We start from the raw sequence: 24,604 nt of genomic DNA, 5'->3' as shown, positions 1-24,604 counted from the left end.
CTCCCAGCACCATATACTCTTAATGGCAGCACTGCACTTACAGGGCCCAGGAATGGTCCTGGGCACTGTAGGGGTACAGGGCTCATGCACCTGTACCCTCACCACTGGCATAGGGCACCCAGCTAAAGGGGTGACTGATGTATGCCTGGGCAGTGGTTTGTGGGCATGGCACACAGTGGTGTGTACCATGTCGTCTCTTGGTTTTGTTCTGCACCCAGACACTCAGCCTGCAAAGGCAGTGTGTGGGTGTCAGGGTACAGTGCCTCCAAGGGTGGCACAATAAGTGCTGCAGTCCCTAGGGGCATTTTCTGGTCACAATGCCCTGGGTACCTATGGTACCATTTACCAGCGGCTGACATGTGGCCTGAGATGGCAATTGGGTTTAGGCTTCAATGCAGTTTTAGGGAAGGAACACATGTCCTGGGTACCGGATTGGCAGGAGACCAGGGCACACTCAGTCAAAGTACATCAGCAATTCAGCAAAAAGTGGGGGCATACCATGCAAGAAAGAGGGCACTTTCTCACAGAGTAGGTATGCCGTAAGGGGGCCCCAGTTATCACTGGGTTGTGAGGTAGGGGGGTGAGAAGTTCAGCAAATGTGTAGGTTTGTTCCTGCCAGAATACCATGTCCTTGATCCATTCCTTGAATTTAGGTGCCCTGCCCCATCCCCATCTGCATGCTATGCGCCGTTTAGCCAAAAGGAGACTGAAGGAGATACAGTTCCGGTGCGTCACAGCTAGCTTCTCAGTGTATCCCAGCAAGGCAAGTAGGGGAGAGAATGGGAGGTGCAATGAGGTCATTTGTTCTAGGGTTGTAAGGACCTGGTGCCAGTACTCTTGTACAACACCGCAGTCCCAAACTAGATTTAGGAAATCTGCCCCTGTGATACCACAGCGATCACACTGGTCGCTATCACGTAGTTTGTACCGGTACAGTTTTGCTGTGGTATAATAAGTGCGATGTAGGAATTTGTAATGAAGGATGCGGAGACTGCTACTGGATGAGCTTTATTCCGTCTGCTTGCAGCAGTAGGTCCATTGCTCATCTGTGATGACATGTCTCATCTGGGCGGCCCATTTATCTCGAGCAGCACTTTGTATTGGGCCCAGGGTAGTGTAGAGGCTTTGGTAGAGTGAGGAGACTAAATGTGGTGCAGCATTGCTACGCAGTATCATGCACAGTGGGGCAACCTCTGGGGGCTCCAAAGGGTATGTGGGCGTGTGCTCTTTGAAGCCCCGTCTCAACCGGACATAAAGGAAAATGTCCATAGGAGAGGGCAGCTGCTTGGAAGAGAGTTGTTGCGATGTGCGAAACTTACCATTGAGGTACATATTCCCCCCAGGATGTAATCCCGTATTTAGCTTTGGTTTTCTCTTAAAACGCCCTTCTGCAAAACAGGCATTTTCGGGTGATAAACTAGAGAAAGCAATGGCGAGTACAGCATGGGGGCCTGGGAGCGTGTGACGATGTCTTGCCATGCACTCACTGTGCTAGTGATCGGTGATTGGTCCCCCATTCGCGGTGTAGTGGCAGTCAGTATGGCGCCCTCAAGTGGTATGGGATCAAATAGCCAGTGCTCTGTAGCTACCTGCGGCATGTATTTGGGAGGGTGGAACCAGACAGGAGCATAGTGGGCCTGCACGCAAATCTAATAGAGTTCGAAGTTGGTCGACCCCTCCTTGCGAGTACAGTTTACTAATCGTGTCCCATTGTAGTCTAGGTTGTTTGCCTCCCCAGGTGAGTCGCATCAGCTCCGAGCGGAGCACAGAAAAGAATTGCCTTCCCGGGTCATACGGGATGTTCAAGAAAAGATAAAGGAGTTTAGGAAGAATGACCATTTTTATGAGGGAGGTGCGCCATGCAAACGAGAGGGAGAGCGCGATCAATCTTGTGACATTATCCTTGAACCCCTCCAAGGTGCAACCGTAGTTGAGCTGCATCATTTCGTCCCCGGTCAGTGGCAACATACACCCCCAGGTACTTCACCTCATCAGTGCACCATTCGATGGTGAAGTCTAGCGTAAACACCATAACAGATGTGGTAGGGGGAACATTTGGGACTTTTTCCAATTAATATGAATGCCGGAGAGCCCACCAAAACAAACTAATTCTCGGAGTAGTGGATTAAGGTTAAGGTGCGGCTCTCAAATATATAGGGTAATGTCGTCGGCATAAAGGGAAATTAGAATAGGCCGGAGGAAACAACGGAGTGCTTGGTCATGATGGTATTGTCGTATCCTGGCAGCAAGTGGTTCGACAGCTAGGGCAAAAGGAAGGGGAGAGAGTGGGCAGCCTTGTCGAGTACCCCGGGTGATGTGGAAGAGAGGAGAGGAGTGCCCATTGATGAGAACCCTAGCTTCGGGGTTGGTATACAACAGGCGAATCCACGAGAGAAACCCTTTAGGCATGCCCATGTTTTGAAGGATAATAAAGAGGTAGTCCCACTCAACGGAGTCAAAGGCCTTCGTGGTGTCTAGAAAGACTACCACCAAAGGCAACTGAGGGTCAACTGACTGAAAAATTGAGAAGAGCGTCCAGAGATTATGTGATGTTGCCCGGCCAGGGATAAACCCATCCTGGTCTGGGAGAACGTGTTTCTCCATGAGTAGGCTGAGACGGTTAGCCAGAATTTTGGCAAGGATGTTGGCATCCGTGTTGATGAAGGAAAGAGGACGGTATGAATCGCAGCTGCCTGCAGACTTACCGGGTTTTAGGAGTGAGGAGATCAGGGCTTCCATCAGGGCCGGAGGAAGATATCCAAGTTCTTGCGCTTCACTAAAGACTTGCTTGAGAATGGGGAGCAGTTGGTCGAGTTATGCTTTATAAAAGTCGATGGGGAGGCCTTCGGAGCCAGGGGCCTTCATTTGCATAATTGCCTCACGTATCTCGTCGTTTTCAAAGGGCGCAACTCTGCGAGTCTCCTAGCCCGCCGAGGGTTATATCTTGTAGGTATGGTGTAAAGTCCAGGGGGTGTCTCTACGGGTACTATATAAATCAGTGTAGAATTCAGTAAAGGTATGCAGAATATCCAGCCTGTCTGTGTCGCATGCCGGCAGCATCCCGAATTTCGAGAACATAATTGGAGAACCTGGGTAGTCGGATGTTTGGCGCTAATGCTCTGCCCAGGCACTCACCCTCGCCATATCTGCGCGCCGTGTAATACTTCCCCCTAAAGCGGGCCTCCCGGTCTGCTGTTTGTTTGTAATCTAAGAGTTGATCTCTGAATGTAGCTAGGGGTTGCCGAGAGGCATCACTCCAAAGGTCACTCTCCAGTGTTTTTAGTTCGCCTTTAAGTGTGTGTAAGGTGCGACTGAGGTCTCGCAGGACTCCGTAACTTTTAGCAATGCAAGACCCACGAATTGTAACTTTAAAGGCCTCCCAGACCGTACCCACCTGCGCGACAGTGTATGTTACGCTGGAAAAATTCAGTGATTTCTGTACCCAACTCAGTCCGGAAAACAGTATCAAGTAAGGCTTCTGGGGGAGGAGCCTAGCGCGCAACCAAGATGGCCGCGTAGGTGCGAGGCTCCCGAGGACCACCACGACCTCCTGAATTAATCCTGGCTATATCCTGTCCTTGTTGAGGGGACTGCATCGGTGAACCCGAGCTGAGGCGCCATCCGTTTTTCCTTTTCGAATCGGACCCCGGACACCGGTGGGTGCACCGATTGAAGGTTGCGGCCTTCTCCGCGCTGGCCCCCCGGATTGGAGTAGTGGGGCGATCCGGGGACAAAGCGAACAACAGCGGCGGGCAGGGCTGGGCGACTCGCGTACCCCGTGCTTTCACTTTCGCTTTTGCGCTCTCCTTGCCCTCAAGCGAGGTAGGGTTGCGGAGCGGGGTGCGGTGGTGTGGCCTTGTCCAGGTGCCCGGCTGACCCGCCGGCCGTGAGTCGTCCTGCGGCCCAGTGGTCGCCCTCCCCCCCCCGGAACCCGTGAACTGGTTTATCGGCACTTTCGAGGAGATTGGCGCGACGGTGGGAGAGCAGGCATGTCCACCAAACAAGATGGCGACCGGGCGAAGGTGAAGACGACCCGCCGCGGCCCGGCGCCTCAATCCAACAGTATGGACCGCTACACCCTCCAGAAGGGATCTCCGGAGACATTGCGCACATCCCCGGCGGGCCCGACGGAGGCATCTGCTCAACCGGTGGATCTGACCCTCCGGGACGTCATGGGCGCCATCGCAGAGATGAAGGCCTCAGTGGACCAGCGCTTCGACACCCTAGCGCAAAAGATAGACTCAGTCCTGGTGGATGTTAGCCTCGTGAGGGCTGACTTGTCCAAAACCAACGACGGGGTCGATTCCCTGGCCCACACCACAACGAGCCTCACGACGGACGTGGTGGCCCTCCAAAAGGAGGTGCGCCGGCTTGGCCAGGCGAGCGCCCTGATGGACCGGCGACTGGAGGATTCCGAGGGTCGGGCCCGGAGGAATAACGTTCGCATTGTGGGAGTGCCGGAGGGACGAGAGGCGGAGGCGGCAGATCTTTTTGTGGAAGAATTGATCCTTACCCATCTCCAGCCCCGGGGGCTGAGTAAGCTTTTTGCGGTGGAACGTGCTCACCGGGTCCCTGGGGGCAGACCTAAGGCCGGTGCCCCGCCGCGGCCTCTCATTGCCCGGATTTTTAATTTCCGGGACAGGGACGCTATCCTGCAGACCTCCAGGCAACAGGGACCGGTCAAGCTTGATAACATGGATGTGCATTTCTACCCAGACTTTACTCCGGCGGTCCAAAAACTGAGACTGAGTTTTCTTGGAGTTAAACGTCGCCTACGGGACCTGAACCTTAAGTACTCAATGCTTTTTCCAGCTAAGCTAAGGGTGGAGGTGGATGGGCGCACGCACTTTTTTGACCGACCCGAGGCGGCTGGGGACTGGTTGGACACTTTGCCTGGAGATCGGGGCCGGGGGGGGCGGGGGGGGGGTGCGGTAGGCGGGGAGGGCCCGCCGGATCAGAACTGAGGGGTGAAGAATAGGCCTTGCTCTGGACAGCATTCCTTTACCATTTTCTGATCGTTTATGTTCCCCTCCGATGGAGGTCGGGTGGGGTCTGTTGGGGGCTTCCCTCCTCCTCTGGGGGACTAGTTAGTTTTTCATCTATGGGGCGACAGGCACACTGCACTTTGGGGGGGCTGTCTGGGCTCATGCAGGGGTGCAGGGAGGGGGGAGTTCTGTTGGGATGGGGGGGTGGGGGGGGGTGTGTTGTTTGTTTGCACCGCAAGGCAAGCCCTTTACTGTATTGTTGCTCTCGAGATGCTCTGTGGGGGACGACTGATTGCTTCTACGTATGATGGGGGGTAGGGATTTGACTGTGTTGTCATGGAATGTTAACGGCCTGGGGGACAGGATTAAGCGTGGTGTGGTCCTGCAGTACCTGAAACGTATCTCACCAGATGTTATCTTCCTGCAGGAGACGCACCTTATAGGTAACTCCTTTCATGCCATGAATCGGCGAGGCTATCGTTTGGTGGCCCACTCGGGCTTCACCTCGGGCTCGCGGGGGGTGGGTATCATGATTAAGAACTCGCTCCCGTTGGAGATTGATGAGGTGCGCCATGATGAGAGGGGACGCTACACTGTTCTGGTGGGTAGAATGGAGGGTAGAGTGTTTGTTTTTATATCAGTGTACGTCCCGCCTGGGTTACAATCTACTACATTTGCGGATTTGGGGCGCCTCCTCCTGGACCTCCCGGGTGGCCTGCTGGTGGTTGGGGGGGACTTTAATGCGGTAGTTTCTGGGTCTATGGATCGCCATCCCCCTAGGGACCTCCCCCGGGCACAGGCCTGGTTGTCCGGCCTTTTAGATACTCTGGGCCTGGTGGATTGCTGGCGACTAAAGCATCCCGCGCAGCGGCAATACACCTTCCACTCGGGTGCCCATGGTAGCCTCTCGCGGCTTGATTACATCCTTGTCCCGGCGGCCTATGCTGGGAGGGTGGGAGAGGTGTGCCATCTGGCGCGGGGCATTTCAGATCACTCCCCAGTACTGTTACACTTCGATGTCTTCCCTAGGGGGGAGGGCAGGGTGGCTCCAATCAATGCTTGGTACTTGCGTGACCCCACTATTCGTGCCGACTTGATCAAATCCTTACAGCGATACTTTGATGAGAATGTGGGGTCTGTCCCTTCGGCCATCTCCCTGTGGGAGGCTTTTAAGGTAGTTCTCAGAGGGGAGGCCCTCTCCTTTATCTCCCATGCCCGGAGGCGCGAGCGAGAGGAGGTAACCCGGGTGGAGGCCGAAATTGCGGAACTAGAGGGTGACCTGGGGAGCGGGGTAACAGACGCCAAGTTGCATGTTCTGCACCTCAAGCAGGCGGCCTATAGGGCCCTCGTCACGGAGGCGGCCAGGGGCCTCAGTAGAGAGCAACAGGGGCGACTGTATGATGTGGGTGATAAGGCTGGTAAATTGATTGCGTGGTTGGATAAGAGGGAGAGAGCGAGTCGTGTGGTTCCTTTGATTGAGGGGATGGATGGTGTGCCTGTCACCGAGCCGGAAGCCATGGTCTCCTGCTTCGCGGATTACTTCCGCGAGGTGTACTCCCCGGTTTCTCCCTGCTCGGAGGAAGATTCTCATGCCCTGCTTCGGGACATCGCGCTGCCCTCCCTTACGGTGGAGGACAGGGATTTGCTGGACGCTCCTCCCACCTCGGACGAAATTGCCCTGGCTATTCGCTCGGTCGCATCCGGCAAGGCCATGCGCCCCAATGGTATCCCCATCGAGCTCTACAAGCTGCGACCGGATGTATTGGCGCCCCACCTGCGCGCCATGTTCCTGGCGGCCCACTCGCAGGGTTCCCTCCCGCCGGACCAGCGTCTGGCCACAATCGTGGTGATCCACAAGGAGGGGAGACCCCGTGAGCGGGTTACATCCTATAGGCCTATCTCGCTCTTGAACGCGGAGCCCAAAATCCTCGCCAAGGTACTGGCCAACCGGCTGGTTGGCGTGGTGGGCGATTTGGTCCACCAAGACCAATCTGGCTTTATACCCCATCGCAACACGGCTCTTAATCTGCGACGCTTGCATGGGGTGCTCGCGCGTGTCCAGTTTGTGCGGGAGCCGGCCATCTTGGCGTCCTTAGATGCCACCATGGCGTTTGACACGCTTGAATGGCCATACATCTGGGCGATGCTGGCGAAATTTGGATTTGGACCGGGATTCATTAGCTGGGTCAAATTGTTGTAGTCGGGCCCATTGGCGCAGGTGGTGGTGAATGGGCGAGTCTCGGCCCCCTTCGCGCTGGGGCGGGGCACGCGTCAGGGTTGCCCCTTGTCACCGCTCCTGTTTGCATTGGCCTTGGAGCCCCTGGCGGAGTGGCTGCGGTGGCACCCCTCCATCCGTGGTCTCCGCTGGACCCCCGAGCGTGAGGACCGTGTGTCCCTCTACGCCGATGATATCCTTTTGTATCTCGCCTCCCCGCGTAACTCGCTGATTGTCCTGGTTGATGTTTTGCGCTCCTTTGGTCGTAACTCAGGCCTTGTCATCAACTGGGCGAAATCCTGCGTGTATGTGCTCTCCGGGGAGGCTCCGGCCCTACCACGGGACTGCCCGATCCAGATTGCCTCCCAGGGGTTCCGGTACCTGGGTATATATATTACTCTTGACCCGGAGGCCCGCTACGAGCGGAACTTACTACCCCCCCTCCAACGCTTGCGGGAGGACGTTGCGCGCTGGCGGCGTCTTCCGCTTTCGCCGCTTGGCCGAGCGGCCTTGTTTAAGATGATGTCCTTGCCGCGCTTTCTGTATGCGCTTCAGAACACTATGGACTTGGTTCCGGCGCGCTACTTCCGTGAGGTGGAGAGCCTGCAGCGGCGCCTGTTCTGGGACGGGAGGCCGCGTATTGCTCTGGCTAAATTGACGCTTCCGTGGTACGATGGGGGGGGTCGCCCTCCCGGACATTAAACGGTATTACTGGGCCTCCCAGCTAGCTGCGATTAATCATGGCCTTTACGGGCCCGCCCTGAACCCGGCATTTGAAATGGACAAGATGCTCCTGCCCGGTGGCGATTACAATCGAGCGCTCTACTCTGGCGCGCCCGACTCCCGTCTGACGGGACCGACGCGTGTCATGGTGCGTGTATGGCACGCGGCTAATGCAGCTATGGGGTGGAAGGACCGTTTGACCCGGGCGTCACCGCTATATGCGTCTGAGAGGTTGGGCTCCCTGTGGACATCGAAGGGCTTCGAGAAGTGGGACACGATCGGAATCAGCACAGTGGGAGATCTCTGGACGAGGGGGGGATTCAAAACTTTCGAGTCGCTGCAGACGGAGTTTCAGCTGCAAGGCAGTGAGTACTTTCGGTACTTACAAGTCCGCCACGCGCTGGGCTCCGTCTTCCCGGATGTCGCGTCCATTCCGGAGTCTTCCCCCCTGGAGGACAGAGTGCTGGATGGCCACGTCCCAGACAGCACGATCTCCCTTATATATAAAAAACTGATCAACGACAGATCGTGCCTGCTGACTAGTCTCCGCGAGGCCTGGGTTGCCGACGGGCTGGAACTGGACGACGAGGACTGGATTTCCGCGGTGGCCTCTCCGAAGGAGGTGGCCATCCCGGGTCGCCTTCGCTTCGTCCAGCTTAAGATCCTCCACCGGGTTTACGTGACGGGGCCAAGGCTTCTACGTATGGGCTTTGTTGGTGACGGATTGTGTAAGCGTGGCTGTGGTGCCTTGGCAACTTTCATGCATATTCTGTGGGAATGCCCACAGGTGGAGCGATTCTGGCGTGGTGTGCATGAGGTCCTGTGTGTGGTGACGCGTGTTGCGCTGTTGCCTGAAGCGAGGAGATGCTTGCTGAATGTGTGGGAACCAAATGACTATTCGGTCCCGCAGACGCGGTGGGTGACACTGGGATACATGATAGCTAAGCGCGACATTGCTCAATTGTGGGGATCCCGGTGGCCCCCAGCGGTGTTGGCCTGGAAAGAACATATGGATTGGTGTATGTTTCGTGAAAAGGTAGTGTATGTGGCGAGGGGTAAGCCTGGGGCGTGGGTGAAAATCTGGGGCCCCTGGAACGCCTATCGCGGGGGTATTTGTGAGCCGCCACTGCTACCGGCCGCCTCGCCAGCTCCGTCCCCCTAGCCGACCCCCTCCCCCAGCCGCGGGCATGTGGTTCCCCTGTCCCTGATTTATTCCCATTCCCCTCTTCAGAGTTTGGCTGCTGGTTGGGATCCCCCACTTAAGGAGCACGTGCCGTCACTTTGGATGGCGGGTTGCCTTGCGGGTGTGGTTTTTTTGTGTTGTTCTGTTTTGAAAAAAGGAAACCGTATTGTGGGCTTGGAGTTATGTGGCCTGCGCTATTGATATCTCCTGCTTTACCGATCTGCGCCGCCAAGAGACTCTTACTGTAGGTATGTCTTATGCTTCTGCCACTCTAGCGGCCGGCCGGATGGTTGTAGGCCCATACTTGTAACCCTTTTTAACATGTAATAAACGGTTTCAAAAAAAAAAAAAAGTAAGGCTTCTGGCATTAATCTCCAGAATCTGGGGGAAGCGATCGAATTGAGCGGGGCAACCGTTACGAGTACTGGGGCGTGATCAGAGTAAGTCCTGGCGAGATGGACGGCTTGAGTGACCCACGGGACAGCCCCTCGGGAAACCACCCAGTAGTCTAGACGAGCCCAGGATGAATGCGCTGCTGTATAATGGGTGCCTTCCCTACCATCTGGATGCATATGTTACCACACATCCGTGAGCCCATGAGCAGAAAATATGCCCGCCAACGTTTCCTGTGTCTTAGTGTAATGGGAGGGTAGGGGGATTAGACCTGTTCAGGGCGGGATGGAGTGCGGCATTAAAATCTCACCCCCAGATGATATGAGTGGAGCCTATTTGAAGTATACGCCCCCATAATGTTGTATAAAAGCCTGGTTCATCAATGTTGGGCCCATAGCAGCACACCAATTTGACCAATTGGGTACCTAGTGTGCCCTACATCATGCAACTCCTCCCAAGAGAGTCTTGTTGTGTGCCAGCCAATATGAAAGGAATATTCTTTTTTACAAATATCACGGTAGCTCTGGAGTAAGTAGAATACGAGGAGAATAAACGCTCGGTGGCCAATTTGCTGGCAAAGGTGGGAGTGTGAGTTGGATCTAAGTGAGTCTCCTGTAACATTGCGATGTGAACATGATGCCTATCAAAGTATGCAAGTACTTGTCTGCATTTCCGGGGATCTCGCAGACCCCCAACTTTCCAAGTGAGGAGATTTATTTGTGGTGCCTCAGTGTGTGTAGACATAGAGTAATATGATAATGTCGCTGCATGCTCTGCGAGAAGGAGGAAACTGTCTCTCAATATGAATCCTAAGGCTACGTGCTGGAAAAAAGTGTATAGTGAAAAAACATTGCGACTGAGTCCCAACCCACCCCCACCCACAACAGCACCCCAAATTTGCCGGTATGGTTATCCCTACCCAAACAAAACTTAGACAGTACAAAAATTGAAACCGTTATACAGTAAGTACTGGGGGAACACCTGTGTGGGAAACGCTGGTGTGCAACGATAACCTCCCCTCTCCCATAGGTACAGAGCCAATTCCCCAATGACAGGGGGAGATAGGATGAAGGGGTGGGTGGGGGGGGGGGTCAAGGGGAGGTGCATGGTATAGTTCAGTTTGTTAACCAAAAGGGAGTATCAAGAGAAAGTACACGCTGCCAAAAACAGATGACGAGCATAAGCTTCATATCACTTATCTGTCGGTGCGTAGCAGTCCGTCAAAATCAGACTTCTGTGATGTAGTGGGAAGAGGTACCAAACGGGTACCAATGAGAGGAACCACCACTCTCAGTCAGTCTCCTGGGTCTCACCCAGATGTAGAGCATCTGGACCAGAAGGAAGTCCGCGGGCGTCAACAACACAGCATAGCAAGAGTAAAGAACAGTGAAAGGTGTGATGCTGGTTATCAGTCAGAGCCAAGCGACGGGAATCTGGAGACACGTTCCTGGGATTCTCTGGGTGGTGAGTTCTTTCTGAAAGTGCGAAGGAAAGTCTACTTGCTGGCCGTTGGTAAAGAAATGTTGCTTGCCTAGCTATGTGACCCGCAGTCGAGCTGGATATATAAGGCATATTCGATTTGCGCCTTGCAAAGTTTCTGCTTAGCAGGTAAGAAGTTGACTCCTGGACAGCAACTGTGAAATCTGGATATATGGAGAACACGTTGCTTTCGAATTGAAGGTTTTTGAGCGGCGTCGCGATCCCTGTAGTTGAGGAGACTAGCAACTATCAGGGGTGGGTTTCCTCCCGGGGGGCCAAGGGAGCAATGTGCTCGTTCCACAATCAGCGGAGTGGAGAACGCCTCAGCGCCAAAGGTGGTGCGCAACAGGCTTTCGACGAAGTCCTCCATGCGCCCAGTATTGGTACTCTCAGGGATCCCAATGACGCGAATGTTATTGCGCAGACTGCATGCCTCCAAATCTTCTTTCTTGGCTGCAATTACTTTCACGAGTTTGTCCATTTGCGCCACTTATGTCACGTGAGTCGTGGCATCTTCATCATCAGAGATTAGTTTCTCCGCTTCCTTGAGTTGCTCACCGGGTTTCTCTACCTTTAACACTATATAGTCCATGCGATTGTTCATGGAGTCCATTTTGCTTGAGAGGTCCGCAAGGCTGTGTTGCATGGCCAAGAGGAGAGTTTTAACTTCAACTGGAGTTGGCGGAGAATGTAGCGCTTGTGCATCCATGGACGTCTCTGGTTCCTTGGAGCTGGAACATTTGTGGCAGAAGTGCGAGATGATGGAGGTGAGGTGCCAAAGGGAGACAGAGAATGATGCATGTGCAGCGATCGTCGCCAAGGTGAACTCCCCCAAAAGAGACCCCGCGTGCGGCGATTGCATGGGAGGCGAGTGCCCAGGGTTGTGCCCTCGCTGTGATGTAGATTGCGAAGGGAATGCGGTGCCCGCACCTCGGTATTGGCCGCCAGCCCAAGACCGCAGAAAACACCACGTGGAGAAGTCGTGTAGCCGCCCAGCACAGCAATATCACGGAGAAGGAGTGTCCCAAGGAGCAGGTTAGCGTAGAAAAAGTCTGTAAAGTAGTGTGACACAAATGGCACAAATGAACCAGCCTCCAGGGTGTCCAAAATGTCCCCACTATGGAGAGTGGTGGGTGTACAAAAGTCTAGTGGCGGTGTGTCGCCAGGCCTCTGACCCGCACTGTAGGCGTGAAGCGGGTAACCGGCCGCGGTGTCCGTGTGATCACGCCGCTGACACGGCCTCTAATGGTATGGCCACCACTGCTGGGTCAATGGGAGGGCGGGAACCTCTGTGCCTGCTTTACAGCAACTAGCGGTCGTTATCAATGCCTAGTGCACGTGGCACAGTGGTGGTCTCCAACGTGACGAGGCAGGTGTGAAGCTGCCGCAGCGGCAACTCAAAGGCAAGACTCTGCGAGATGGCGGGAGCGGCGGCCGGAGTGCTGGATGGACGTTCAAAGGCGCAGAGCCCGCATGTCAGAGGGCATCACGTGGGTAATGATGGATTTTTTGGCACCGGTGAGCGAGGGACCAGTAGGGCCGATCTGTGGCTGTGTAGAGCTGGTCAGGCGCAACATCAGTCTGTATTGTGCCTCAGGTCGTAAGATCTCGGCGTTATCCCCTTCTCCGCTGGATGTCTGGGAGGCCCCGCATGTATTGCGGGGAGGAGAGCAGAGAAGGGCAGTGCAATGGTGCGGTAATGTAAAGTCGCCGCTGGTGAGTCGGGCGTGCTGCAGTGCAGAGCGGTTGGGGCCTAGACGCCACGTAGAGTCCCTGGTGCTCTGTTACCCGCTCCAGCAGCCGAGGGACTCTGTCAGATGCCGCTAGCGTTCCGAGCGTGGAGCACTGTGTCGCCCAGCAGCCTCCAGCGGAGCTCGTTTGTGCTGATTTCGGCACCGGAGTGGAGCAGCCGGCGTCCGGAATCACAGCAGGTACTTTCCGTAGACAAGTTGCGTGGATGAAGGAGGATAAATGACAAATTCTGCTACCAAGCGTCCAGAGCCTCACAGGCGTGCGGCTATCTTGGTCGTGCGCCACCTATCGCCCCCATACAGGTTGTGAACTTGGACAAAAACAAAAGTGTAAAAAAGTCGCAGAGTGGAAGCTTGTCAACACCCAGCAGACTTCCCCAGAAGCCATTTTGCTTAGTAGAAGCCATGCTGGAAAAGACAGAAAATGTATGAAACACTAGCGGAGTACGTTACTTACCAGTAACAATAGTTTTACCGTTTGAGGCTATTTTTTGATTTCCTATTGTGCACCATCCTACCATCAAGTGGCTAGGCTTGGAGAAACAACTTACCTACAAGGAGTTTTTGGAGTGCCAACGCTGGGCAGAGCAAGACTACAGTAGATAAATCACAATTCAGAACATAATATCCATCCACTTCTACCGTAACTAAAATGCCCTGTTGTGTCAGTTAAATCTTGTTAGAGGGATGAAGCAGCTGCAGGCAGGCTTGTAATTGACGATCTTTTAGACCTCTCTTAAGTCCGGTAACAGATGGGAAAATTCCAGACCAGTTGTCAGTGGCAGATATGAAAACCCTAGCTTTTGTACAGTACACAGCTAGACTCTGTATTCGGTCTGAGAGCAAGGCATACTTTAGGCAGCACAGACATTCTTGGTTAACCCTGTAGAGGCCTGTACTCATCTTTAATATGAAAGGACTGCTTTTTGTACAAACTTCTAGCAGGATTTTAAGGATGATGAGTAACAATGCTTCAAGTTGATGCTGGAGGCTATAATTTCAGTAATCAGAATAGTAAAAGTGGTTTACACCTAGCTAATGAGAAAGTAATAAGAAAGTGCAAAGTATCAAAGTATATTTGAACCAGAAAATGTTTGAAAAGAGCAATAAAATGTGTACATGGTTGCCACATTAAGCACCCACTAAAGCAGGGCATGGTCTCAATCCTGCACTCCAAAGGTTAGAACTGGGCCTCCAGGGTTATTACTCCCCCACTGTCTTCCGAACAATGGCATGGCCCACACCAGTTTGTTCCTGCCTCAGAATCCTGCTAATATAGCATGGCCCTTTGGGGGGGATCGTTCATACCCCTGCATTCCCCACCGTAGCATGTTCCTCCTCAAGAAATGGGTGTGGCTTACGAGGTTCTGGCTGCTGCCTTACTTCCTCCTTGCTACAGCCTGTTACCACACCACAGGTTGACTGATCCTGCTCCAGCACTTGCATCTCTACAGATAGACACTCAAAGAATATTGATCAAGTCCCAGCACACCAAAACCCTGGCAAGGTCCCTCACAGGAAAATTAGTCACAATCAAGCAACCCATACCCTTGCATGGTTCCGCCCAGATATAGCTCCCCGATCAGCACCCCCATACCTTAGCATGGTCCCGCCCAGGCGGATTGCTCTCTTCCAGTCTTTCAAAGTGGATTTTCCAGCGAGGTTCACAAATTGCTTAGGGCTGATCATCTGGTCATTGAACTAAATGAGGAGGAGTCAGGAAAATGAGAGACGGAGACAGGGCAATTAAGTGTGGCATAAAACAATGTCTAGAGAGCTAGCCTTGCTTGCATTATTCACACAGGCTACTTGTTTCCCCGTCCCCCTTTGTGCAGACATTTAGCTATACCTGCATCCATCACACCCGGTAAGTGATGCCTGTTCCCATTATATGACAAAGACATTCAGGGATCCATCACTCTCTGTGTTAACTGTCAGAATCCTTCGAACTTTAATACCCATATACCTAAAAGTAACAGCCATGCTCTGTCCATTTATGATTTTGAACTTTATATATTTTATTTCAAGAGGAAAAGGTGCAAATGTGATATTTTGGGTAATATTACCATGTTTTTCAATTTGTGAATAAGTTTATCCTACATCAACCACTTTGTCAGCCACTTCCATCGATTGTTTTGTTTGGCTGCACAGCCGCTCTGTGCATTTGTGTACTCTTGCTCGCTGCTCTTGATCTGCTCGCACTCTTAGCCACCCTCCTGCATCATTAATAGATACTCAGTAGAGATGTTACTGCTACACCCAACATCCTCAAGCAAGTATTTCAATGGGCAAGTATTCACACTGCAGATGTTTGTTTGCCATGCCGAAAAACATTTGTACAATATTTTCATCAACATGAAATATTGAATTGGCAATTTAAAATAAAATATAAAGTCACAAATATCACTGTACCAGTCGCCACCATATGGGGAATTGCTTAGCCCCATCTCGTTCTTTCGCATGGACAGCAAGTCACACTTACACCCTTAACACAGCAGTAGCATTAGCCTGGATAGGGGTACCAGAAATAAAGATTTTGTGTTGGAAAACCGTCACAGTAGCAATATGATGTGCAAGTATTTAGAGTGAACCACTCATGATTTACAGCTAAGAGTGCTCAGCGATACGGACACAAAGTGATAGGTTGAAAGCTCCTACAAAAGTAGCAGAATAATAGCGGCTCGGGTGCATGTGCAGCGTTCCGGGTGGGGTGTAAGGGATTCAGCGAGTCAAAAAATGTGTTTGTTTAGACCTTGGACTAAGTACAGGGAATATATATTTATATATCACATCTAGAACAAATATTGGGGTTAGAGAAGCTTTGAAGACAAGAGAGGAATGCATGTCACACAAATATAATTTTATCCATATATTTTTTTGCACTGGAAAAAACAAAGGTTAAAGCAGGGGCTCCAAACTTTTTTGTAATAAGAGCTACTTATGTTCAATTAAATTGATATTGAGCTACAAATATTTTTAGTTTGAGAATAGTGTCAGACAAGATTACGTGAGTGGCTATACCATTCAAGATTACCAGCAGTGATTGCCTTAGTGCATCAGACACATTTGGCATCAGTAATGTGAAAATATGTTTATCCATTTGGAAAGCTTCAGGGTAAACCATGACAGCCAAAGCTGCACTACCCCTACCATCAAGATAATTTAAGTAATGTCTCCCCGATGCCTCAATTTATTATTCAAATAGTCGCTTTAAATATATTTTGGAAATTCAACTAGGTCTCTAAAATTCAGCTAAGCATATGAGTTTGGTAAACTTCTGTCTCAAATATATGCATTTAAATTTTGGGATATATACATATTAGGTCAATCAAGCAAAAACGTCTACTTTAGTATGCTGGGCTGCGCTCAGGCGAGCTACTTGAAAGTATCTGGAGAGCTACCAATAGCTCACAAGCAACTCATTGGAAAAGCCTGGGTTAAAGTAACGTTCTAGTTAGGTAAAATGCTCAATTTTAAACTCTAAAAACAACTGAAATTCACCAGTTATACTTATCTGAGGTAACTATAACTTGTGCCCCAAGGTAATTATAACTCGCGCCCCTGCCATGCACAGGGATATTACATCACTCGTGGCATCTTCTTTGACATCGGTGATAATATGCAGGGTAATTAGCAGTGCATGGCGAGGGCGCAAATTATAGTTACCTTAGGGCACAAGTTATAGTTACTGGAGATAACTAAATAGAACAGGTGAATTTCAGTGGTTTATAGAGTTTACAACTGAACATTTCACCTAACTATAGAGTTACTTACACATTTGTTTTTGGTCAGTGAATTTCAAGTAAAAAAAAAAGAAAATTTCAAGTAACATTGAATTACCAAACATTAATCCAACCCCCCGCATGCAGCCAACCTCACTCTCCTCAGGAGTTTGGTTGTGCATGGCACAGTTTGACCACAGGGACTAGCCCTGGTGCCCCAAGGACCATTCCTTTATTTTAAAGAGAAAGGGGGCTGCAAGGCCCACCTCCTGAACCTATTATGGTCCTGGGGGCCCCATCCCCCCCGCACCATATATATATTTGAAATGGGGAGGGGACCACGTAGCCCCCCTCTCAGAGAGTTCTTAGGCCCTGGGGACACCATCCCCCACTGCAATATATATTTTAAATGGGGCCTCTATTCAAATTAAAGGGGAGGAAGGGCAGGGCAGCCTCTCCTCCCCCGAGCCATGATAGGCCCTGGCAAGCCAATACCCCAGAGCAACTATTTAAAATTAGGAGGAGGGGGACACATGGGCCCCCTCCCTGGGCCGCTTTTGGTCCTAGGGCATTGGGGGGGGGGGGGGGGGCGGTTGGGGACCACCTGGCCCCCTGCCTGTACTACCGGGATGCACTTGGTCCCAGGAACCCCATCTCCCATGGCACTTTTGGGGGAAGGTGGGAACGTAGCCCCCTCCTCCCTGGGCCAGTTTCGTCCCCCGGGAACCCCATTCCCTTGGGGCCCAGCGCTATATTCACAGCAGAGGGGGGTATGCGGCTCTCCTCCCCGGGCTGATTTCGGCCCTGGGGACCCCAACTCCCAGAGCATAGCCAAAAAAGGGTGGGCACCCTGGTGCCCAAGTAGGGCACACGCCACACTATCATTGGGGGCAGAGGGGGGAGGGAAGTGGGTCGTGGGGGGGGGGTCCAAGGGCCCTGTGGCTACAGGCTGCTCCTGCATCCAGTGGGAGCTGGCATTGCTCCCGCCTGCAGGGAGCAGCCAATAATACCAATCTCTGCAGGTTAATGCAATCTTGTAATCGGTTTCCCTGCAGGCAAGGAAACGGATTAAATCCTCTATCTGCAGGCCGAAGCATTTTTCAAGCTACCGTCCGCTAGCAGCGGGCTTGCTGTTTGCTCCCGCTTGGAGGGAGATTTGAAACTGATCCCGCCAAGCAAGAGCAAAGAAGTCTTCTTGCCAGAGCCAGTGTGGGCAGGGAAACTGCTATGTCTCAGGGAGGGGCTGTGGCAGTGCCTAAGCCGGCCTGGAGGGATGGGGTCCTCAGGGCCATTAATGGCTAGGGGAGGAGGGCTGCGCCACCTCCTCCCCTTTGCATATGCAGTCAGGCCCTGGAGGATAAAGTAACTGGGTCCAAACGCGGCCCAGGAGGGGGCCCTGCGGACACTTCCCGCCCCCCCCCCCCCCTTTACATATACGGCTGGGCCCCAGAGGATGGGATTCCCGGGGCCCAGCGAGGCCTGTGGAGGGGGGGGGGGTCATGTGCCCCCTTTTCTACACGGCCAGGTCCTGGAGGGGTTAGGGTCACAAGGTCAGAAATCGAGGGAAGGTGTGGCGCAGCAGCCAGGGCCGCTAACTCCGGAACCGGGGGCTCATGGTTCAATCCTCGGCACTGGTGGCAGATCAGCCACGCACCTTATGACTCTGGGCTCGCTTAATCTTCCCAACGGCCCCCAGCGCCTTGACGCCCTCGAGTAATAGTGTTCATGCTTTACAAATATTGGACATTTACATTTATATTTGGGAGGGGGCCACGCGCACCCCCTCCCCCAATAAATAGATGCCCCTCTCCCCCGGGAGCTGGCCCACCTGGGAGGTGGGGAAAGCTAAAAACAAACGAGCGGGAGAGATCGCTTGTTTTTATGTTTATTTTGTTGAGGATTTGCTGTGATGTCACTGACCATGTCATGAGTGATGCAATATGTGAGGTCATAAGCAGTGCATTGCGGGGGCATAAGTTAGAGTTAGCTCAGGTAACTAGAACTGCTGAATTTCAACGGTTTTGTACGAGTGGAATCTGACCCCAACTATAACGATCCTATAAACTTTGTTTTTTGTGAATTTCAAAAAGTTTTAAATTTTATTTCCCAACTGTAACCTTTCAGAGTGGGTGTGTGAGTGGCTGTACAGGTCGGTGAGTCGGTGTGTGAGTGGTTGTACAGGTCTGTGACTGGATGTGTGAGTGGTTTTGTGGGTGTGTGAGTGGTTGTGTGTGTGTTTGTAGTTGTTAGGGTCCCCAGGTCAGAAATCGAGGGAAGAGGTGTGGCGCAGCGGCCAGGGCCGCTGACTTCGGAACCCAGGGGCTCACGGTTCAATCCCCGGCACTGGTGGCAGATCAGCCATGCACCTTATGACTCTGGGCTCGTTTAATCTTCCCGATGGCCCCCAGCGCCTTGACGCCCTCGAGTAATTGTGTTCATGCTTTACAAATACTGAACATTTACATTTATATTTATATTTGGGAGGGGGCCACGCGCACCCCCTCCCCCAAGAAATAGATGCGCGCGCCCCCGGGAGCTGGCCCACCTGGGAGGTGGGGAAAGGTTAAAACAAACGAGCGGGAGAGATCGCTTATTTTTAGGTTTATTTTGTAGAGGATTTGCTGTGATGTCACTTACCAGGTCATGAGTGATGCAATATGTGAGGTCATAAGCAGTGCATTGCGGGGGCATAAGCTGGAGTTACCTCAGGTAACTAACTGCTGAATTTCAACGGTTTTGTACGAGTGGAATCTGAGCCTAACTAGAACGATTCTATAACCTTTGTTTTTTTTGTGAATTTCAAAACATTTTTTTAAATTTTATTTCCCAACTGTAACCTTTCAGAGTGGGTGTCTGAGTGGCTGTACAGGTCGGTGAGTGGGTGTGTGAGTGGTTGTACAGGTCTGTGACTGGGTGTGTAAGTGGTTTAGTGGGTGTAAGTGTGCGTTTGTGGGTGGGTGTGTGGGTGTTTGTAGTTGTATGGGCGTGAGTGTATGAGTGGCTGTATAGGTTTGTGAGTGGGTGTGTGAGTGGCTGTATAGGTCTGTACAGTGGGTAGAGAAAGGGAAGAGCCTCCCACACAGCGGGATAGCTGAGAGCACGTTGAACTTAAGGTGGTAACAGGAGGGGTTCTTGGTCCCCAACAATCCTCAGCATCCAAGGGGACTTTATTCCCCAATGAGTAGTGTACCACGAGGCCCGTTTGTAGAGTGGTGGACAAAGGAGGTGGGGCCTCCAACGAGCTCACAGCAATCCCACTGTGTGGGACTTACTGGTGGTAACAGGAGGGGTTCTTGGCCCCCCTAAGGACCCTAGGCATCCAAGGGGACTTTGTAAGAAAGATGGCACTTTCTCACATGGTATGCCCCCACCTTTTGCTGAATGTACTTTGAGTGTGCCCTTCAGGTGCCCAGGGCCTATGTTCCTTCCCTAAACACACAAAACCCAAATTGGCAAACCCTGGCCACATGTCAGCCCCTGGTAAATGGTACCCAGGGCCTTGTGACCAGGGAAAGCCTCTAAGGGCTGCAGCACTCATTGTGCAACCCTTAAAGGCCCTGTGTGTGTACACACACACACACACACGTGTGTACACACACACACCCCCCCCCACCCCTTTGCAGGCTGAGTGCAAGACAAAACAAAGTCGACATGGCACACATCCCTGTGTGCCATGCCCATCACCTACACTGCCACGGCATATATCAGCCACCCCTCTAGCTAGGTACCCTATGCCAATGGTGTGGGCGCAGGAGCCCTGTGCCCCTACAGTACCCAGGTCCATTCCTGGGCACTGTAAGTCAAACACGAACTCCACAGCACCATAATGGCAACACTGAAGACTGAGAAGTTTGGTATCAAACTTCTCAGCACATTAAACCCACACTGATGCCAGTGTGGGATTTAATGTACCAAGCACCCCAGAGGGATCTTAGAGATGCCCCCTAAAACCGAACCTACAATCCACGTCTGTTCTGAGGCTGCCACACAGCAGACATGTTGCTGGACCCCTGGGTAGGAGAGCCCCTGCTCTCCTGGGCCTGCAAAAATGCACATCTTGGCGAGGTGCTAAATCTCCTCCCCCAGGAAGGGCAGGGGGAAGCTTCAAAGGCATGCCGCCTCTGTGAGCTTCCCCAGGCCACTGCAACCCCCCCCACTCTGGCGGGAAGCTTGGCCGGAAACCCCAACTAAGGACATGGGATGTGCCAGCCAGCCAACCCCACCGCTCAGGTGGGGGAGGCGAGGTAAAGCACATCTCCGGGCTCTCGCCATCTTGAAGATGGGAAGCCCTACCCTATCAGGACTAGGCTACTGCCCCCCTCCCACAGGAGGAAGGCAGGATAGGGGGGGGTGTACCCACCTCAGGACAGGGACCCATTGGTCCCTGCCCTTCACCTATCTGTAACGCCCCTAAATCTAGTATTTAGGGGCACCCTCAACCTTCCTTCCCCAGATTCCAGATTCCAATATCCGAAGAAGAGATAGAAGAAAGAAGACCTGCCCTGCAGCTGCTAAGAAGAGGAAGACACAAACTGCTTTGGCCCCAGCCCTAGCGGCCTGTCGACCCTCGAACCTGCTCCTGCTCCAACCCGGCATCTCTTGTGGCCAGCAACCTCACAAACCCCGGAGCTACCTTTTGACTCTAAGCCCCTGGGACTCCCATGAGTAGAGGCTCTACTCAAAATCTACTTGTAATCCCTGGCAGCAGCCCAGAACCGCGAACCCAGCCCACTCTGCACCAGCCAAGCCTGGCCTGTGCCGGAGTGAACAAAGACCACGAGGACAACCCCACGGCGACTGTGACTCCGGCACCCAAGGACCTCCCTCGACACTCCTGAAGAAGCCTGCAGCCTCAGAACAAGGTGCCCCCCCCCCCCCCAACCGCGATCAACAGAGTGCAAGATTTCCCGACACCAAAAGGCACCCCTGCACCCGGCGCCCCGCGGCCCCCTGCGCCCAATCCCGGGGTACCTACCTATCCTCCAACTACCCAACTTACCTCTCGAAGTGGTGGTGGCACCTGAAGAATCCTCGTCCCCGAGCTTGCAGTCTTTTTCTAAACCGGAGATTTCCCATTGAAATCAATTGAGCGCACAAAGGCTCAAAAGCACCCTGCACACAGCCGCCCGAGTGGCCCTGGCAGTGCAACCTCTACACCTATCTACTTCCCCAAATGCCCCGAGTAAGTGCCCAGGAGCCCCGCTCCCACAGCCGCGTGGCCTGCTAGTCAGCAGCCATCAACCAAGGCCCCCCTACCTCTCATAGGATAACATTGGGCCTAACTCTCTGCACCCGGTCGCCCTTGTGCCGCTGGGGGTGAACTAACTGTACCTACCTGACCCTGGGAGACCCCTGAGTCTATGCCCAGAACCGTAACTGCCAGTCGAGTACTCATCTTTAAACCGATAACTCAATTTTCTCCATAGAGTAACATTGACTGGCTTTTTCAGAAATTTCTTCTAAAGTGTGGACTTTTCAAAACTTAAAATATTCACCAAAAATCAGCTGAGTAACGAAAACGAAAATACTCACCTGCTCTTAGGTGAGCTCCCAGTGCTGGATCTTGGTGCCCAGCACTGACTCTGAAAACTACTTACAACTGTACTTACCAGTAACCCAATTTTCTTCCATAGGAAATCATGGACTGTTTTTCTGTGAAATTTCTTCTAAGTGTCAATTTCTGCAATCTTTAAATATTCTTTAAATATCGTGCAATATCTGAAAACGTAATTACTTACCTGTTTTGGATAAAGGACCCAGTACTGGAATAAAAAAGTAACGATAACATACTATACCTGCAACTTGAATTTTCTGCCATAGGGAATCATTGACTGTTTCCTATGAAATATTTTCTAATTGTCAACTTTTAAAATAGCAAAATATTGTCTAAAAATCATCACAGTAATTAAGTCAACTTTTATCACTTGATTCCAAGTACTGACCCAGGACTGAATCTAGGACCCAGTCCTGGAATTCCAAAAGTAATCCTAAAAGTAATCTGTGGCAAATAACATGAAACTTCTATTGAACTCAATGCATTATTGTGTTTAAAATAGTGTTGCCTATTGCAACCACTAGTAACTGTTTACAAAAGTCAATTGCATATTGCAAAAGTATTTATATAAAGCATCTCATTCTGAGAAAGTATATTTTAATTCCAATAGTTGGTTCTAAAATAAAACAACCATATATTTTTTATATATAAACCATTGGCCTAGAGTTCAGTTATTGAGTGTGTGAGACCATTTGCTGACTGAGTGTGTACAACAAATGCTTTACACTGTCCTCGGAAACTGCCTTACTGCTCGACCAAGCTACCACTTTAGAGAGTAAGGTTATATCTAACTTTAGCCTCTGCCAAGCCTCTGGGGACTGTGGACTCTGTACACCCTGTACCTATTTGGGAACAGTATATACAGAGCCACTTTCTCAGACTTCTTCCCCAAAGAAGTAGCGTGCCAAGAGGAGAGTTTGCAGATTGGTTGAGAAAGGAGGCGGGCCTCTGATGATCTGCAGCAGCGGTTTCACAGGGGGACAGGGATGCGCTGAGCACCGTGAAGGATTTGCAGATTGCCACGAGTTGAGAAAAAAAACATTAAAAGGCAATTTATTAGCCGTAATGGTTCCCTTTGGGACCCCTTTAACACACCCATGGGGTCAGGGTACATCTACCCTTAACACTTCATTCTCTTTGCACAGAAAATATTAGCCCTGGGGACAGTTTCCCGAGATATAAAATGGCAGCCACAACTTTTCTGTCAAGGTGCGGCCAGCCAATCAAAACCCTGCAGTCACCACAGGCGGATCCGCGTCTCCAGACATATAAATTTGTTTTCTGGTTAATATCTCTAAAACTACTGAGCAGATTTACACCAAATAACAAAAATCACGCTTTCTGGCCCAAGAGCTAGCTTTCTGCCAAATTTGGTGTAATTCCGTTTAGCAGTTTGGGCTGCAGTCGTGTTTAAAATATCTATGGGAATTAACATGCAGAAAACAAGTTTTTGGGGATCCCCTTTTTTCAGGCCCCCCACTTCATGGATCATCCCGAAATTTCCAGACAGCAAATGAAGTGAGCGTTAAATTGGTTTGGAAAATTTTGTGAAGATGCATCAACAGGCGCCAAAGATGTACGCAAGTCAAAAAACGCTTTTCCTATGGAAACATTGTCCTGCCTACTGGCGATCTCCAGTAAGAGACAGAAAGACAGAGAGATGTACTGATATACTATTTCAACACGCCCGTTCCCAATGCCAAAACAGGCTCCAGCACGCTCAGGTTCACAATCAATGCAGGCTTTATTTGTAGCTCTTATGACTCATTTTGAATGTCAACGCGGTCTACCTCGCAAAATATATATGAGTAAATTCAGAACCTAACAAGAACATCCCTGAAATAAAAAAAATAAAAAATAAAATTACATTATATATCATATCTATCTATCTATCTATCTATCTATCTAATCTATCTATCTATCCCCGGCACCGGTGGCAGATCAGCCCGACATCTGCATGAGGGGCTTGAACGTAAAGGGGACCAGAGGAAGCCAATGGACATCAATCCAAATTCAGGGCTGTCAATCACACCTTTGCCCTGGTTAGTATATGCCCATTCGGGCTAGGCATTCTTTTGCCTCCCCAAGCACTGCCCATCCTGACTGGTAAACTCTGGGAACTGTGGTTTGAATCGCAAACTACAGAGGGCGGGCAAATCGATGACCACGGGGTGGAGTGTTCTTAACCAATGAGTGAGGAAGGACATCTAAAAGGTGCGGGTGGAATTGTGCTGTGATTACTGAGGCATCTGATGAAGGCGAGGAAGTGCCGAAATGCATTATGCCCGATGTCCCCAACAAAAGGCTTTCAAAGTCCCCCCCCCCCCCCCCCTGAAATCCGCAACACTGTATTCCCAATAAGTCTGCCGCCGGTTGACAAATCTTCGTGAAATTTTACAAACTTTTGGCCAGCTCCGGTCGCTCCTATCCTCAAAGTCTCGGGAAGATTCGTGTAGCGGGGGCCGAGAAGAAAGGGGGTCCCAAAACGTGTTTTCCCCATGTAATTTCCCATAGGACCTTTAGCCGCAGCAACAGCCCGAACTGCTGAACGAAATTACACCAAATTTGGCAGAAAGGTAGACCTTGGTTCAGAGTTGTG

General features: G+C 51.6%; 1 protein-coding gene across 9 annotated transcripts in view; it reads right to left on the bottom strand.

The window, feature by feature from the left end:
- Positions 1–24,604, bottom strand: part of GMEB1 (glucocorticoid modulatory element binding protein 1) — a 254,688-nt gene that overhangs the window by 187,196 nt on the left and 42,888 nt on the right. For all 9 annotated transcript variants that reach the window (XM_085647641.1, XM_085647638.1, XM_085647642.1 and 6 more), the window contains exon 6: positions 14,327–14,430. In XM_085647641.1, coding sequence (XP_085503767.1) covers positions 14,327–14,430 — 104 coding nt within the window. The remainder of the gene's footprint in view (positions 1–14,326; positions 14,431–24,604) is intronic.

Source organism: Triturus cristatus, chromosome 3_2 (assembly GCF_964204655.1).
Source record: "Triturus cristatus chromosome 3_2, aTriCri1.1, whole genome shotgun sequence".
Lineage (NCBI taxonomy): Eukaryota > Metazoa > Chordata > Amphibia > Caudata > Salamandridae > Triturus > Triturus cristatus.
The sequence above is the reverse complement of the archived record's forward strand: the minus strand, read 5'-3'. Positions and strand labels throughout refer to the sequence as shown.